General features: G+C 41.1%; 1 protein-coding gene across 7 annotated transcripts in view; it reads left to right on the forward strand.

Annotated features, from left to right (window-relative positions):
- Positions 1-18,953, forward strand: part of RIN2 (Ras and Rab interactor 2) — a 63,922-nt gene that overhangs the window by 19,018 nt on the left and 25,951 nt on the right. For 5 of the 7 annotated variants that reach the window (XR_011677074.1, XM_071417967.1, XM_071418211.1 and 2 more), the window contains exons 2-3: positions 4,675-4,767; positions 11,903-11,997. Coding sequence is in view for 5 of the 7 variants with exons in the window: in XM_071417967.1 (XP_071274068.1) it covers positions 4,711-4,767; positions 11,903-11,997 (152 nt within the window). In the remaining 2 variants the exon portion in view is untranslated. Of the gene's footprint in view, positions 1-4,674; positions 4,768-11,902; positions 11,998-18,953 lie in introns of those variants that run through there. The other 2 variants (XM_071418050.1, XM_071418126.1) reach the window with 2 other exon arrangements.

The following is an 18,953-nucleotide window of genomic DNA, read 5'->3' on the forward strand; positions in this document are numbered from 1 at the left end:
AAAATGTATTTATCCTTCCCATTTCTGGATTCTACTTTAACTCACTAAAAAAAGGGTTCACCAAATTAATTTTAGTTGTTTTAATACTATGTATTTATAAATTGCTGTAAAAATTGATTGTAATATGATGCTAATTCACCATAGGTTTTACAAGTACATCTGTAGCACCTTCTCCCTAGCTTCCATGCTTTTCTGTTATGGGGCAATAGGGATTGTACTCCAGCTGTACCCCACTGCTGGCCAAGGGAATGCTCTGACAGGTAGCCACCAGCATTACCCTCTGACATCAGTGACCTTTGCCAGCTTATACTTTAGGTCTGGAGTGATTTTTTTCTCCTGTGTTTTCTTGGCTGCAGAACAGTGAAACCATTTCTTCATTTGCCTGAGGTAGTTTCTGTGAGAGTCTGTGCTCAGTGATTGCACAGCCTTTGCAGGCAGAGAATGAAAGAGGGCAGGCTGGGTTTCTTCAGTGGGGTAACTCACATTTAAAATACAGGGAAAAAAACAAAAGGTGATAATTTTGTGGGTCAGCCAGCAAAAGGAAAGCTGCAGATCTCTTCCTTCAGTAGTGGAATACATGGAGTCTCTTCCTGCTGTCTTTTTGTCTTGTTAGGTTGGCCAAAAGATCAAAAAATCCTAGTTAGGAACCAAGGAACAGGAAGCTAGTGCAGTTGGATAGCCTTGATTCCTTAGGAAAGAGAAGAGATAGGATTGTGGGCAGGGACTTTGTACAGATTGCTGTGGCTGAGCTCGGGGGAGGCAGAGACAGACTGTTTTGTCTTTGGGCTAAAGAAAATGGGATGTTTTGCTTTGTAAAAGCAGGATTGGAAGGAGATGATTAAAGGGAAGGATCCTGAAAAGTCCAGTGAGGTGGTCTTGTCACAGACATCTTTTAGGAAAATTCCTTTCCTTAGGATTTTTCCTCCCAAGAAGCTGAGAGGCCTCAGGAACAAAATGTAAACATGGATTTTCTGCTGTGTGGAATGCAACAGGTGCATCTGTGATTGGCCCATGTTGGTTGTTTCTAATTAATGGCTAATCACGAGCCACAAGCCTTTGTTATCATTCTTTCTTTTTCTATTCTTAGCTGGCCTTCTGATGAAATCCTTTCTTCTATTCTTTTAGTACAGTTTTAATGTAATACATATCATAAAATAATAAATCACCCTTCTGAAACATAAAGTCAAATCCTCATCTCTTCCCTCATCCTAAGACCCCTGTGAACACGGCCACAGTGGTCTAATATAGTTAAATATAAGAACATACCAAAAAATCCAAGTAAAATTGCAGTAGAGGGAGTAAAGTAGGAGCTTTTTTGATGAGGAGTCAGAAGTCAGATTGCATACAGGCATGTGAAAGGTGCTCTGGCATTCCTGTGTGAACGAAAACCAGCAGGAGGAGGGAATGGAAGAAAGACAAAAAGGCACCTGATTTCTTGAAACATACAGCTTGCATGGGCATGAGCATCATGCAGTAGCATTGCACTTGAGGGAGGTTTGCCAAGCAGACAGATCATGCCTTCTCCCTGCCCTGTCTCACTGGTCACACACAGGAGCAGCTCTGTCCTGGATGTGGGGAGCTGCAGGAAGGAAGTGCTCTGGGTAGGGAATGTCTGGGAGAGCTGGGACAAAGCCCTGGGACACAGAGGAGGCTTTTCCCTCCAGATGGCCAGGCAAAAAGCCACATGAATTACACAGTGAGCTGGCTCCTGCAGCCTGGTGACATTTCCAGGTGGGTTTCTGGGCAGGCAGCACCTGGGCAGTGTCTGGCTGAATCTGTCTGGGCTCTCTGCCTCGGTGCCTGGAGCACAGGAGGAGGAGAAAAGGCTTCTCTCCAGTAGGTGCAGGAGATGACAAGCTTTGCTGGCTTGCTCCACCTAGCTTCTCAGTCAGAGGATGGAGATTTTTTGTTTCTGACAGCCTCATACTGTCCAAATTCAACAAGGACCACTTCAGAGCAGCGGTTTCCCAGCCTGTCTTGGATCTGAGTAAGCATCAGATGTGCACAGCTATGTAGAGAAATGAAGCCTCCTGACAGTAGGTTTGTTTTTCTGCAGTTTTTTTCTGCATTATATGGAAATAATATGGTTTTGGGGTTTGCACCCCAAAATATGGTTTTGGGGTTTTGGGGTGTTGCACCCAGCCTGGCTGTCCATTTTACCAACAAGCCCTAGTATCTTGTGTTATTGAAAAAGAAGTATCTGCACCAAAAAAACCCTTCCCATCAAACACAAAGAAGCCCAGCAGTGTTTCTCATTGTGCTGATTTTAGTCTGAAATACTAAAACCCACTCAAACATGAAGTATTATTTAGGTTACCCTAAATTAGTTTGAAATTACATTGTAACCATGAAAAGTGGTGGGGATTGATTCACTGGCTGTGTGGAGCTGAGAAGAGCCCAGCTGAGGCTCAGGGTTAAGGTCCTACAGATAGCAGTAATGTTGCATAAATAGTGACAGTAATAGAAGTTATGAAGAAGTTTAGAGCTCCAGAACCTCTTACAAGTGAAATAAGCAGTGGTTTTGTTTGAGGCTTTCTTCTGACTGGAGTCATACCACTCTTTGAAGTACAAAAACTGTGTGTGTGTGTTTTCCTTCCTCTCTACATTTGAGTGGAGAATGTAAAAATACCAGCATGGTCTTGTTTTGGTAATAGGATTGCATGCAGACATCCTTGTGGTTAAATTGAAAAAAAAAAAAAATAAAACCCATGAGATTTCTTGTGAAGGAGTTGTTGTTGGCAAATGGAGTGATTAATGACTGAGACTAGAGATGTACAGACAACAGCAGGATCTTGCTCATAACCTTCTAATGTAACTCCTTACCACTCTCAGGTGAAAATTTTCTTTCCAGAATTGATCTAAAGAAGATTTTTAAAAAAAATGTAATTTCTTATGCTTCCCAGAGGGGAACAGCTGCTCTGTCCCCTTGTGTATGTGGCAAATGAGGAGACAGAGCTTAACTTATTTAGTAGCACCTGCAAAATCACCCACTGAACATCATCTCTTATGGGATTAGTGCAGTCAAGTTATTTAAGCACACTTCTAGGTAAAGAAACACAGTTCACAGTTCTTTAGAGGTTCACCAGGCATGTATCTTTTAAATATACTGATTTAGGAAAAAAGTTGGAATTTTTTATTTTTAATTTTTTTTTCTCAGCACTATTATTTTGTCTTCTCCTGCTCATCCCCTCGTGTTTGGTTTTCACAACAGTGCAGAATTCAAGATTTTACTTTCAGCCTTCAAAGTCTACAAACCCTGCCTGGAAAACTGGCATGTTGCTGAGTTTCCTGCCATGACTGCTTTTTAACCAGAATGCAAGTGGAAAAATGTAACCTATTCTAGTGCTCTTGTGGTAGGACCTCTGGAAACAAGGCAAACTATTTAAAGCCTCCTGCTACATATTAAAATTAAAATGTTTCTTTTCTCCTGCTTGTACCTCTCTGTTTTCTCAAGTACTTTTTTGCTTGTCAGTGTTTTTTATTTAACCCTTCTGCCTTGGTCTTCCTCCCCTGTGTCAATTCTTTCTCATTGGGCATTAGAGGGAAGCTGAAGCATGCATGTGTTTGGTGTGGGGTATGTGTCTAATTTGGGGTTTTACCTGTCAGCATTCTCTGTCCCAATTGCTTTGTTCTGCTCCACCTCCCTCTGCAGCCACACCACTAAACTTGGTTTGCACTGCTGCTGACAGCCTTTTATTTTAATTTCTGCTTGTATCAAATCAAAAGCTGTGTCTCTACTCTGTAATGTTTTGCACTTCCCTTTTGGTAGGTGAAACTTCCAACATGACTCCCTGCTATGTGGTTGGAAAGCATGTGTGCAAGGAGAAGAGTTAGGCTGTTTAAATACAGTCACAGCTCACCTGTAAAAATCCTAGGATGACTTCTTAGCCATGGAAATGAATCCTGCTTGGTTCAGAAGCTCATTCACAAATTACTGGTGTGAATTGGTTGTGACTTTAGAGGAACTCTGCTACTCTACTTTCAGATGGAGATCCCCCTCTTGATATTCCCCACTGATGGATGCATTAGTGGATTGTCCTGGGTGCTGAACTGTTCCTTCAGTTTACCTGATGATAGAAAATGCTGCTTCTTCCTAAATTCATCTTCAGTTCCTGACTTGAATATGACTCAGGTGCACTTTAGAAATCTGAAGCAGCATTTTTGGGGGGATGTTTGGGCTTTTTGTTGTTGTTGTTTGTTGGATTTTACTTTAATGGTAGAGTGTTTTCTCCCTTGTGAGTGATTTTAAACTGGTTTTTTTCCCCTCCTGATAAGTCCTGCTAATACTGTAATATTTGAGAGTGGATTGTAATGACATCTAACATTTTGTTCTGTTTGTACTGCAGACTGAGGTCAAGTAAACAAAGAAAGCAATCATTATGTTTTAGCATTCTTTTTTAATGAGCACATTAAAATCTAGTCACAGCTACAGGATCAGCTGTGAAAAGAAGGGAGAGATACAGAGCTCTGAGTAGCACTGTATTTTGGAAGGAGTTTATGGAAAAATAATGGATTGAAGGGATATGGAAGGACTCTGGTAGGAAATAAATGGCACGATGTTGTTGACAGAAAGGGTTTGGCAGGAGGCTTGTTGTGACTGTTTCTGTGGCTTAGAATTGCAGAGGAATTTCCTACAGACTGGACTAACCATTACAAAAATGTGTCTGCTTTTAGGAGATCAAGGCATACAGTGGAGTCTTCTCAGGGAAGATGTCGTCTTTGACAATGAGAAGCCGTTGTGTGGACAAAAGAGGAAGTTTCTTTAAGGTAAATGGGATACTTACACAGAGCATAAAATACTTGGGTTTATGTGAAATGAGCACAGCAGAATGTGCAGTACTCTCTGTGGTACATAGTAAGCCTTTTCTGTAAAATACTTCTTGAGCATTTCTTTTTACAGGCAGATTTTTGGCTAAGATCACCCCCCAGTTATTTCACATGTATATTTTTTCTGTACATGGAGTAGAATATTTGGTGTAAAATAGGTCATGGCTTTCTTTGCTGCTAATGCTGAGAACATAAGCTTTATTATGCACAGGCATAAAATTATTGCAGCCTTCATAAACTAGATTTGTGTCACTTAAAGTTGTGGTACAGGTTTATGATTTCCATTACTGGATTGAAAATTGGTTTCATTTCTTTGCCTATTTTGAGAACAACTGTGGCATCCCAAAAAGCCAGGCTGCAGTAGGAGTTACCAGTGCAGTTTTCTAAAGATGACTGAATCCTGTTAACTGTGTGCCAGGGTCACAGTGGCTGCCTTGCTGGGCAGGGTTTTGCTTTAGGGAGCCATCAAAATTTACAGGTGCTTTTGAGCACTGAATTCAATGATCACATCCCTTAGAATATTCATCACTTGCTGTAGCTTCTTCCAGTGAAAGATGCTGATGCTGCCATCTTTGGCATTCCTTCTCTTCCTCTGGGGCAGAAGTTTCCCTTGGGGAAATCTTTAGGAAATGAACAGTCAGCACTGCAGTGACATTGTGTTTTCCTTTTGTCTTGCCCAGCAGTTACCAGGGTCATCCAGTGGCAGGAACCACCTCTCAGTTCTGCAACACACTTCAGCTACCTCTCATAACACAGGAGTACAAACATCAGCCTTGTTGATAGCACTCCACAGCCAAAGAGGGAGAATAGCCCTATTTTCAAATCACAGCAAGGAGCTGTCTCAGTTCCAAGAAATATCTCTAGGTTGTCTCTTGCATGTATGCTGAAGGACTCCTGATGTCATTCTTATGTAGAAAATAGATGCTGGAACAGGTGTTCTGTTCATGATGATGGGGTTGCAGTTACTCTAAATGATTAGAAATGCAGTCTGCAGTCTGCCTGGGCAATTTCAAGAAACATTGTCAATTAGAAAACTAAGGTCCTGCATTTTTTTAAAGACATGCTGGCAGGGAAGAGATGCCTCCAAGCTCCTTTTCCAGCCCTTGGAAGTTGTACTGTTGGACCATGGTTCTGAGCATAGAGTGTGGGATTGGAAGCTGCAGGCAGTCAGTGTGCCCAGCCATTTCTTTTCTGTGTGCAGTGCACCTGGTAGCTTGTGTGTGTGTACAGTGAAATTACTATTTATTTCCTCCTTCTGCCATGTGAGCAGAATTGTGACAACAGCTACATTTGTTTGCTACAGCTGAGCCGGTGAGCAAGCAAAACACTTGGCACAACAGATTTTTTGAGTTTGCATTATTTTAATTTGCTTTGTCTGACTGTGTTTAGGAGACCTAGTAATCAAGATATGGCCTTTTATCCCTGCTGATCTGTTCTTCAGTATGCTCTCCCACATGGGCAGACTGTCCCCTGTCCTTGCACATGGCTCTCACATTGTGCTTGTTAATTTGCAGTTGCCTAAGAAACCTTTACCACGGTGGTATGCAGATTCTCAGGGCACTTAAATCTTCTTAAGGGAGTATCTTACCATTCTCAGCAACATTTGCCAGAAAAATTGCTGACAAATACCAGTTGGGAAATTCCAACTTTATCTTTTCTGGTTTTTTAGAAGTTGTAGCAATGAGAACTACTTACCATCTCTTTTTTTTTTCACAGCCATTGTTTTCACTGTTTTGTCTCCATTTTAGACAGAGAAGTCGTCCCCATTTTTGACAGTATTGTCCCCATTTTAGACAGAGCAGAAGTCTGTAGTTTTAGAGGCTAAATTCTGTGGACTCTACACCTTCTGATTGGTGAATGCTCAGAGCCAACAGTAGTAAGAATGAGGCAATGATGGGGTTAGTCTTGGATAATTCTGGGACTGAATAGCTTGCCAGTGGTTACAGAGAGAGTCTGTGATAAGGCAAGGGGCTGAATATATGTCTCTGACAAATGTCCTCTTTACTGAATTATCCTCCTTCTCATCAAAATGTTCCAGTGTTTACTGAACTGGCATCAGAGGTTTTACATCAGTAAAGCTTTTCTGTTTTACAGCAGTAAGGCTTTTCTGTTCCAAAATCAAGCATCAGGTAAAACTTTGTTTCTGATGAATAAGATACCGAGCAAGGTCAGTGGCCCTGAGAATTCATAGCTCCCCAGAATCTGCAGACGTGTATCAAAATATTGGATTGCATTCAGAGGCTTGCACAAGTTCAGCAGCAGCGTTCTCAGATGGGCTCGTCTCTGGCACTTGGCCACCTCATCACACAGGGCCCTCTGTGAGGGCTGCTATGTTCTGCTTATCAAAACAGGAAGGAAAAGATGTGATGCCAAAGAGGATGCAGGTCTCCAGAAAGGATGAAAAATGAGATGCTGGCGGGAAGGGGGAGTGGTAAGTGCTGAGGCTCATTTGTCCAGTCTGATTCTAATCTTGCTGTCTTCAACCCGTGTCCCTTTGCCAGATTAGGAGCACCCATCTTACCTTTTCCTCTTGAGTTCTTGTAAATCTCAGGGCTTGGAAACATTCTGCAGTGGTCGTCTTGGCTGACTCTTTTACTGCCTTCTCAGGATGATGGCAGTTTCATTAATTCTCTGTATGAGCTTATTTACATTTCAGCACAAAGAGCAGGAATTCATTTGTCACGCAGTTTTTTCTAAAAACGTCTGGGAACAGACATCAAATCAAAGCCATCAATCTTCTTCTTGAGAACAGGAAACTCTTCCAGTCCAGTGAGTAATAAGAGCTGTAGTTATGCTGGGTTTCTGGGAGAGGCACTGTCTATATCTGGTCCTGGGCATGTGCTTTCTTTCCCTGATGCACGGCAGTGATGTGAGTGTCAGTAGAGCAGTTTCACAAATGTGATTGGAGCCCCTTGGGAGTGAGTTGCTTCTGGTGAACACACATTTTTGCTGCTTGTAAAACATCCTGGATGATGCAAAGCACAGTAGGTGTTGTGTTACGGTGAGAGAATGCTGGGGTGCTGAGGTGCCATGTTTGTGGGCTGTATGTAGGAGTTTCACTGTCGCCCTTGCCAGCTCCCAAAAGCTGAGCTCAGTCTTGTTGAGCTCTGAATCAATTGACAATAAGCAGAGCGTGGTGCTTTATGAAAGGAAATGCTGTGGTTTAAGATGTTTGCATTTCGTCATTTCGTTCATGGATGTTAGGAATGTAAACAGTTAGTACATGGGTATTTGGCAATCTGATGTTTAGGATAGATTTGGTTAGGCAGCACTGTACTGGGCTGCTGGGTGAATTCATGTTGCCTGAGTCACAATTATTATTTGGGTTTACAGTGGTTATACTGTAGTGTCTTCTGAATTTACAGAACAGTGCTTTATCAGAAATAAATTCCAAAGGAAAAATCACTGCTCACAAAAATAGCTATTTTATCATGTTATATAAGATCTCATTTTAATTTTGTTTTTTATGAAATACTGATTAATTAACCACCTGAGAAGATGTCATATTTCCAAATGCATTTTTCAGGTAAACCTCCTCTTTCTATAGCATAGCAGGGTAATATCTATTTCACAGACCTAAACAGTTCCCAACAGATTTCTTCTGATTACTATTTAAGTCTTTGGGCTCATTTATGCTGTTTTACACTAACAGAGGCCTCTGACAAATATATACATCCACTTCTTCTGCATCTTCCTTTGGAAGTTGCCTCTTACTGTGTTGATTTCAAGTCTGTTGAAACAAAGGGATGAGTTTTCCCATTATTTCCAGCCAAAGAGGTACCATACTTGTTGCAAATAGAGAGGTGTCTTTGAAGAATTCTGATATTCTTAGCCTTGCACTAAAAAGGCAGAGCCTTCTGCTGCTGCTTGTTTCCTCAGGGCTGGAGCTAATAATAGTACATAGCCAGGATCCTTCCTGTGTTTTGTAGAAACATGTTATTAACAGCTCACCTTGTATGATGCTGGTCACCTGTGCATCACGTGTGCTCTGTAACCACCAGAAGCTTCATTGATCCTAAATACTGGGAAATGCTGTCATAAAGTCATGACTACACCTTACATTTTTTGTAGAAAAATGCTGTTGTAACAGGATGGGTCAGTTAATTGCAAGGATACACAAATGATGTGACTCCATAAGATTTTCTTGAATCAAGGGAAGAGCAACTTTTTTTGTCATTAAAGAGAATTTAAGGAAAATTAGTTGGAAATTGCAGAAGATATTGGTGCTTTATTCTAGAAAAAAATGAGGGGTTTCTTCCTAGAGGTCATTGCTTTGGTTCAAGTGGAGTACATGGTGGTTGGTGATTAGTCTTGGTTGGGTTGTGGTGTGCTCCATCCTGGGGTACTTCACAGGTCAGTTTGGGGTTTGATGCCACACTTTGACCTGATTTCCTTGTCCAGAGTGTATTGACTTTTCAGAGACTGAGGCTCATTTGTCATGGAGGCTATGTAGCATACCCAAGAAATTTAGCCTGTAGAATAGAATGTGAGCATAAGGCTGCTTGAAATGTGCCATTTTGTTGAAGTCTTCTTTAGGGAAAGAAGCAAAGTTGCTAAACATGGAAGAATTCCTCTCAGGAATAATTTCTCTTCAGAGTTCTCTTCAAGGCAGGCATACAAATTCAAAAGCATTAAGATTACTTCACTGTTAGCACAGTTTGGATGAGATTTCTTTGCTGTAGCTCCCTGAGATTTTGTTTTCTGGGAGGGAGATGGGTTTTGTCACAGCTCAGGTCAAAGCCCACTAACAGAGTTAACTCAGTTGCCAGCCAGGTAGTGACTCAGCAAAGCAGGCATGGAGGAAGTGGCTGAAAATACATGTGGAGAGCTCATACATTGTATGCTTTGCAGGGAGGGGTGCTGAAAAGCTCCTTTGTTGTGCAGACTGTTGGCCTTCAAGACACTTAGTCTCTGCTGGTGTGTCAGAGAACAGGGCACACCGCAGTGATGGCTCTTTATGGCCACAGTTGGTCTTAGATGCAAAGATTTGTGGTGATGCTGCCCATGAAGAGGAGCTCCTTATGCAGAGCTGGTTCATGGGGAGCAGCAGCTCAGCTTTCATGCAGTCACCAGCTGAAGTAGCTTTGCAAGGGTGCTTTGCTGGCAATGCAGAAATTCAGCCCACTCTGGCTGCTCCCTGAGGCTGGCCTGTGCTCCTCCAGCTGCCCCTTGGAACAGTCAGGGAGGAACTGCTCGCATCTGGCTGCAGTGACTCAGGGTTCTTTGGGAACCAGCAGGTGCAATGTCTTTGCAGTGTCAGTGGTACACATGGCTGGTGTCATCGAAACTACAGGAAATACAAAAACTCTCCAACAACAATCTTTAGTGCTAGAGAATTAAGGCATTACTTTATTCTTGCCAGGGTGTTGTTCTGGCCAGGATGTGCAACAGAAACCAGTTCATCCACTCCTTGCCCTGGCTGTGCAGAGAAAATCATTCCATCACAAAAGTCTTTATTAGATTTTTCACATTCGTCAAAACCCAGAGAAATTCATTGGTCCAATGTTCACTGCTCCCATGATCTTAGTATTTGGTTTCCTATTGATTATTGGTTTGCCTTTAATATTGATTAGTTTCTCATTCTTCATTCTCTTGTCTATCTCTTTGCTGACCAGGAGTCTTGGACCATGCCAGGGGTGATGTTTGGAGCTGACATTGGTTAATGGTTGTTATCTTTTGTGTATCTTCTTTTTGTGTGCTGCTCCCAGTCTGCTGAGATGTTAAGCTCATCACACCTTGTGGTGGAACAGTCCTTTGAAAAGAAACTTCAATTCCTTTCTCCCTGACTAAAGTTATATTAAAAAATGCTAAACCTCATATAATTTCCAGCACTGGGAACTATGACTTGGACAGAAGAAAACCCTTGGGGTGTGGGTAATGGTAATTCATTCTTACATAAGGTTCAGTTATTGATGTTGGCCAGTTGTAAGCAGAGACTAAAACTTCTTCTGAATTGATTGGAATAATGGTGCTCAGCAAAGGAGAGTGTGAATTCCTGAGGTGGAGGAAAAATTCCAATGTAACAATTTAGGAAAATGATGCCTGCAATTCTTTGAAAATGCTGCTGTACTGAGTTACCTGCCCTGAGTGGGACTCAGGCTCATATCTTCAGGGCAGCTGTGAAGACTGTTCTGACTTGGACCCCAAAGCTGGTTTTGCTTCATATGCCAGGGTTTTTTTTTTTTTTTTGTTCTGATGTGCAGGGGTGGTGGTAGAGATTGCTACATCACTGCAAACCTTTTATTGGGTTCCCTCCTGGCAGGAGAGAGGGAACCCTTCTAGGGTTTATAGGCTCTCATGGTGTGGCATGACAAGCAAACTTGATGCATTGGCTACAAAGAAGTGTTCAAGAGAGCAGGCTTTGCAAATTTCATGGTTGGTTTCTGCTCAATAAAATGTTTCCCTAAAGTCTGGCTAGCAAATTCTGAACTTCTCAGGATACAACCTCAGTGCTAATCTTGCCTACCTTAAAATGGATTTTTACCCTCATACCCAGAATTTTGGTTGGTGTTCTACCTGAAGGATTGCAAGGCAATTCTTTTTTAATTGAATTGTTGTGTTCAAGTGGAGTCCAAAACCTAATGTGAAAAGCAGGCACCCACTCCCTTCTTGCTCCCTTCTTGCTTCATTGCTTTTCATCCTCCATGGTATCATAATTCTTAGTCTCCCTTCTGAAATAAAACTCTTGCACATGGAATTCTTCTAATTTTTTTTTTTTTTTTTTTTTTGAGAAGGTAAATGCTACAAACAGCTAAATAATTTAGTTCTTGGAAGATGTTGTATAATGCACAACTGCAAATTCAGTTGTGTAGGCTGCAAATTCAATCCATTTAAATTAAAAGGCTAGCCAAACTGGAAAGTTTTGTACTGGCACAGAACAGGAATTACTCTTCCTCTGAGAACCTTTAAATGTGGCCCCAACCCTTACTTGTTCCTTTGCAAGGGGAAGTCCAAATAGGATGCGATTTTACAAAAAAAGAAAAAGTTTGTAATCTCTGGTGACTAAACTTGCCCTGGCTTCTTTTCCACGCCTCTTCCACTCACTTGATGTCATACTATTTTTGTCCCTTTCTAGCTCATTGACACAATTGCCTCAGAAATCGGAGAACTGAAACAGGAGATGGTACAGACAGATCTCCCAGTGGAAGATGAAGCTGCTGATTGGCAAAGGTGATTAAAATGTTTATTTTCATGGTTCTGGAGAGTCTACCACAACAGGAATGTTTTCACTGTGCTTTCTTCTTGGGTGGCTTATGTCCTAGCACTTTTCTCCCTGGCAGCATAGGAGGTGTAGATAATCTTGCTCTTTATCCAAGGAATTTGCCTTTGTGCAGGAGATTCAGTTGTTTGGTGTAGTTGCCTTAATATCTTCTAATTGCAACTGAGCTTCACTTCCTTGTTAAAAACCTTGGATACTGATGAATGTCTAAAGCAGGAAACTACTACCATTATTATCATTGTCTGTGGCACAGCCTTGCTTTCATGCTGTAAAGACAAAATGTGCATTGCTTCAAGTGGCTCTTTGAAGATTCAAGATACAGTAACAGGACTTATTTATGCTCTCAGGTTAGGAAGTAAAATATTGACTGCTATGAGCTGATGCATATGTGGGTTATGTGTTTAAGTTAATTCATATATGAGTAACTTGCACATAAAAAAATAAAATTGTACCTTTAAGTGTGCAGAATGGGACCCCAGCATTTTGGCTTTTCTTGAACAGTTACATCTGCTAAACATCTGGAGGATAATCAATATTTTAGTCCTTGTGTTAACAAGAGAACATTTTTGTACTTACCTGAAATATTTGTTAAAAGAGGAAAGCAACCAGTGGTAGGTGTTGTGTTTTATCTGACTGCATGGCCTTGGCCAGCCCTGGAGCTGGTGGGCTTTGTTCTTCTAGCAGTGAGTTAATGAAGTGGAAAATTGTTTTTAGAATTACATCCAAGATTTTTAGCTCTTTTTCTTCCTGTGAATTCTGTTGAAATCTGCTGGAATTTACAACAAAGCACATGTAGATTATTTTCAGAAACATTAAGCAGCAGCTTTGTTGGCCAAGTAGTAAAGAATGTAAGACAGTTGAACTAATTAAAGTTCTTGGCTATGGCCCTGGTTGAACATTACTCAAGTTTTAGAGCTTTTGAGAGTTCTTTTAGAGGGACAGAAAGGATACTTTCTTTATTTTGAGAATTCAGCTAATTAATTCCAGAGATCATCAGCTACATTTCAGTTAAGAAAAGACTTCTTGTATCTTTGAATACATCATATGCATGAAAGGCTAAGGTCTGCTGATTCTAAAATCTTGGTGGAAGCACTTAGCTGGAAACAGTCAACTAAACCTCCCCATTTTACAGATCATGAATTTTTAATTGTTTTTTTAATGGATTTTTAATCTTAATTTGTTAATCTTGACTACAAAACATAGTTTGGTTTAAGATAAAGCAAACCTAACATAAAAAAGAATAATGCAATTTCCATGAAAAATAATAATAACCATCAAAAATTTATTTTCTTATCAAGATGATAATGTGAAATATGAAATCTGAATAAATGAGCCAAAGTCAAACCTTACTGTGACCACAAAATTCTGAACTGCATGCTTCTGTGTAAGGAAAAAGTTGTATCAAAGTTGGTAAGTTAAGTAATTTAGTGCACTGACACCTTTTTTTAATATAGTTCTACAGAGCAGGATTATAGTAATTTCAACAAGAGTTTTCCAGAGTTGTTGTTTAAACTAGGCACCTCACAAGGCTGTGTTTACTGTCATAACTTTAATTTCTTTGTGGTTAATTTAAAACCTGGCAGTTAATGGAATTTTCTCTTCTTATTGCTTTCTGCAGTTCAGAAGTTGGTGTCTAGAAATGACCTTTGGATTTGCATCTAGGGATATTTGAGCTCAATGGAATGTCCATTTTCCTCACTCTTTTTCCACCTTAGCAGGTGTCCACAGACACCCAGAGCAGTTCTGGAAAGGCATTGAAGAACTCTCAGCTGAGTTCAGAAAGATAGGGACATGAAATTGTGTGTCTGCAGCCTTAGTATTGTGGTTTGGGCTTTTTTTGTGGTTATGTGGTGACTTTCAGATTTACACTCCTCATTTTATATGCTCCTTTATTTTGGGCTCATTTCTCCTTTTCATACAGTATGATTCCATACATACAAGACAGTGACAAGGCTATGACTCCATTTCATACAAGAATGATTCAAGGGCTCACTTTGGCTTGTAAATATGTAAAAGCCAGGCAAAAAACCAGGCTTGCCAAAAAGTGTTTTAAGAGGGGCTGTTTCAGTATCCCACTTTTTTGATGCCTCACCTTTTTCCCAGTGCAGAAGTTTGTCTCAATAATTCAAATGAGCGGAGCTGTCAGAAAAGGGAATTAGTGGTACAGCTTTCTGTCATGCCATTCCAGCAACCTTTGAAAGAGTAACAAGAGAGTTTCTGCATGCAGTGGCAGCCCAGGAGCCTGTGGGATGGGTCTGGTGACACCTGGATGATCTTTCAGGAGGCCCCAGGCCCTCTGAAAATCTCTGTGAATGTCCATAAGGGGCCATCTCTTCCTGCTGTCCTTCTGGAGGGAAGGCTGTAAAGCTCCAGGCTTCCCAGGGCACTTGGTGCCTGTGGAATAGTTCAGGGATGCTTTGCTGCTGGTGGCAGCTGCAGCAGCTGATTCCTTTCCTGTTCTGCTCCTGTGGAAGGAGCAGGGGCAGAGCTTTGCTCCCTGCCTTGTGTCCTGCACTGCACAGCTCTTTTCCACTTCAGTAGAGCCATCTTCTGTCCAGCAGAGAGAACCATTTCTGTTATTGCTGACAAGTATCCAGAAACCTCCTTCCCAGCTGCCTTGTCTTGTCCTTTTAGCTGCAGTGGGATGCAGGAGGAAGTTACCACTGGCTCTCTGCCCCTCCCAGCTGATGCTCAGTATCTGTATATATCACTGTATAGACTGGGCTGGGTGATAAAGAGCTGTTAGAGTTACAGAAATCCAGGAAAATAGTCAAACTGTGAGGTGGTTAACTTTGTGGGACTGGAGCAAGGTTCACATCATGACCAAGGATCATCCTGGTTCAAAGCTTGAGCCTGATCCTTGTCATTTTTACTGTGAGCTGAGTCTAATCAGGATGCAGCACTGCATTGTTTATCTTGGCAGTTACCTCTCTGTACTTCCCACGTGTTTATGGGTTTTGTCAAATCTAAGGAAACTTGCATGAGTCATGTGTTTTCTTTTGTTCATTGTGAGTAGTGGTGAAGCCTACCTTTCCCACTGAAGAGGAGCTGTGTAGCAGCCCTGAATTAAAGCACACCATTCATTAATGCTGATTTCTGTTCCAATTTTGAATTTAATGTGACCTGGTCAGATTGTCTTCTATCAGGAATCTTTTTTTTTTTTTTTTTAAATCCCAAACAAATAACACAAACCAACCAAACATCCTCCAAACCCTGAAAGTAAAACCAGGAGAGGAATTTAGTTGTTGCATAATATACATATTTTGTGAGCATATTTTGCTAGCATTTAGGTTACAGGAACTTCTTATTCTTGTTCAGTACACTTGAGTTAATCCATTGCTCATGAATTCAAATGGTTATTCTTTCCATGCAATTGTTTCTAGAGTAGTTCCACACACATCTCAGTCCCAAATAATTTTAGTCTAACTCTTAAAACATAACGAGTTTTGAGAACTCCCATGTGTCAGGGTTTGACTGTATGTCTAATCAATGATCATTAATTAAAATTATTTTAAGAATAAAAAGTCAGACTGGGAATATGATACTCAGTAGTGCTAGACCACTACAAATAGCCTGTCAAAACAAACCAGTGGGGTTTTTTACTGCATTTGCTCCCAGGCCTTGGGAAATGGCTTCTTGTAGGTTGTATGTGGTTTGCCAGGTGTGTTTTTTCCAAGATGTGCTTTTTCCAGAGTTTACCATGTTAGATGTTTCTCTCTGCCTCCTTTGTTATTTGTGAATAGAAAATATTTTTTAGTGTTTTGTATTCCTGTTTACCTCTCCATAGATTGCAGTAACATTCTAGTGCTGTTTTATCTGAGTTGCATTGGTGCTGTTTCAACCATTAGTGTTTAGGAGTGGCAGAAATTCTGATCATGATCAGATATTCATAATCGTTGGTTTATTTCTTGAGGGAGGAGAAGCAGCTGCCCCAAGGAGGTGCCTGTGTATGTAAGTCAGAGTTTCCTCCTTGGATCTCAGCATGTGGGAGGGATTGTGCATGTAAGTACCTGGAGGTTCAAAAAACCCGAAAGTTCCTTTTGTATTTGACCCTCGTGGCAGGAAGGAATGATGAATCTGACTCTATGTTCTCAGAAGGCTAATTTATTGTTTTATGATGCTATATTATATTAAAGAATACTATACTAAAGAATACAGAAGGGATACCTACAAAAGGCTAAAAAGATAATAATGAAAACTCGTGACTCTTTCCAGAGTCTCTACACAGCTTGGCACTGGTTGGCCAATGAGTGAAAACAACTCACAGCAGAAACCAGTGAAACAATCTCCAAACACATTCCACATGAGCAAAACACAGGAGAAGCAAATTAGATAATTATTGTTTTCTTTTTTTTTTCTCTGAGTCTTCTCAGCTTCCCAGGAGAAAAGTCCTGGGTGAAAGGATTTTTTAGAAAATGTGAATGCCACAGCTCCCCATTCCAATTTATGGTGGTCTAGGGGGTGTGGGACAACATGAAGCCAGTCATGGCAAAGAGGAACACTGTGACCCCAAGTGCCTGTGCAAACTCCTGCCAGCTTTAGGTGGTTTTGTGGTATCAAGCAATGCTAGGCATTCTAGCTCATACAAGTCACACACCTTCTTTTGAATGTGAGGTAGCTGTCTTTAGCAGTAAAAACACTTTTCCCTCTTGGATATATTCCCCTTTGCAGCATATTTGTTTTTCACCTCCTGACCAAGGGGAGTGGAAATGATTTGCATCTGTCCAAGCTTGCAGCCAGCATTGGTGTATAACTTGTACTTTGCCACAGCTCCCTGTGGTTTGTAATGCAGCTGGCTGGCATTGAGGGTGAGTGGAGAATTTCTGAACAATATTTACTGGAGGTACAGCTCAGGAAAACACTTTTGTGGTTCATGATTTGACCTCTTGGAGATTCCTCCATTGCAACACTAGGCTCTGCTGGGACTGGTTGAAAAGGGAAGCCAGTATTCCTACTGAGGCAGTTTCAGACCTGCTCATGACTGATGTAAAAAGTACTTCCCTCCTGCACCCAATGTGTTTCTGTGTATTTTGTGCCCCTTGAAGGTATACTGGCAGTTAGTAAAAGCTTCTGATGCTTGTGGGCAAGGGGGGAAATAATCTGCATTTGAGATGCCTTGGAAATCTGAAAAGTATCACATCATAAATAAGCAAACAGAAAGAGGAAAAAATAAAGAGGCTGGTAGTGGTAATTGATCCAGATAATAAAATGTCAAATGATTTTGCCTGCTCTTATCTGATCATACAGGGAAAGTTCTCCTCCCCATTTTCTTTCCTTGCTTGCCCTTTGCAGAGATTCTGCAAGTTGCTGAGCAAAGCTAGAAGAAAGCAGTTTGGTAATTTGGGTTTTTTTTTCTGTTGCTTGGTTGGTGGATTTTAATTTGGTTCAGCTTGTTTTCTTTGGTGTGAGGATTTTTGCAGGGGGGGCAGAGAGGCTTTTTGTTTGTTTTGAAAGTATTGTTTTGAAAGTGCTCCTGTGCTTGTGAACTCTGTCCCTACTTGCTGAGGGTACAGTAGCTGGCATAATGAGGGTGGTAAATGCTGTTAGTGATGCTTAGGGCCTGTCCAAAGCAGGGAATTCAGAAGAGCTGCACAGTGTGCAGTGGGGAGGTGGAGCTGTGTTGTCCTCTCTTGCTGCAGAAAAGGTCTGTAAGGGGAACACATCCTCTGCAAAAAGGGTGCTTTTTGTCTGTTCCTGAATTTTATCATCAGGAAGCTGTTACCAGAATAGCTGCTCCATAGTGTTTTCTAGCATGGGGAGAACCACAGGATGTACTTCTAGCTCAAAAATGAGGAATTTGAGGCTGCAACACATGTGCACTTGTACTGGGTGTTCTGTATTGTATGGGTGATGGTGAAGCTTTTGCATAACAAAAGGAGTTCTCCAAGTATTCTGTTTATTTAGATTTTTAATAACAAGAATCTGCAGCCTCCAAGAACTCTACTTCATTACTGAATGTAGCAGTAACTTTAGATGCTCTGCTCCAAATAAATTTTAACCTTACATTACCTTGCCACATTCACACCTAGCCTAAGCCTTTATTTCTCACATAGCAGTCAATCCACAGCCAAAGGAATTTGGAACATAAATATACAATTCCTTACTTGTTTCTGATCTTGGGAAGTGTAGTATTAAAATGTGAGGTAAGGACCTTTCATGGCAAAAATAAGAAAAAAAAAGTAAATATTTACAGAACTCAGCAGGAATACGATAAGAAGTGGCTGCCACTTATGGCATATTCTTTATGCTCTGCTTTAGGGAGGATTATTTGGGAGTTTAACTTTTTTTTTTCTTGTTTCTTTCTTGGGTTTCTCATCTCTTTCTCACCTCCTCCCACTCTGACCTCTTAGCAGAGGGGAGCAAAGATAGATATACAGCTGTGAAGGCAACAGAGCTGCTGGAGCAGAGACAGTAGTCTGGGCATAAGGTGAAGTGATGCTGGTTTGTGGATTTGTGTTGTGAAAATAATCCCTCCAAACAGACAAAGTCCTTGTGTCTGGTGCAGTGATCACCAATAGGTAGTGGGTTGCTCCATTGTCAGAGTACTGAACAGATTTTTCTGGCAGGCATGAGAGACCAGGATTTCTGTGGGTTGCAGCATTTGCAATCAGTCTGGGAATAAAAGTGTCTGAATTGCATAAATATCCTTGAAGAGAAGTTTTTCCATATATTAGCACAGCAAAGAAGGCAAGTGAAATGTTCTCTCAATCACATCTGCACATACAAGTGTGCCTGAAGTGATGGCTGAATTTCTCCAACCTCACAGAAGAATGCTAAGGCTTATTTTCAAGTTGGCTTTGAATTGAGAACCTTTGAAGAGATTTTTGTGTTGCTAAATATAAGAATTCTCAGTAGGAGAAGTACCAGCCCAGAGTGTCAGCAGCACCATGAGCTTTGTGGTAATTCT

This window comes from Agelaius tricolor, unplaced genomic scaffold, assembly GCF_023055355.1.
Source record: "Agelaius tricolor isolate 1412-34295 unplaced genomic scaffold, bAgeTri1.0.p SCAF_1, whole genome shotgun sequence".
NCBI classification, from domain to species: domain Eukaryota; kingdom Metazoa; phylum Chordata; class Aves; order Passeriformes; family Icteridae; genus Agelaius; species Agelaius tricolor.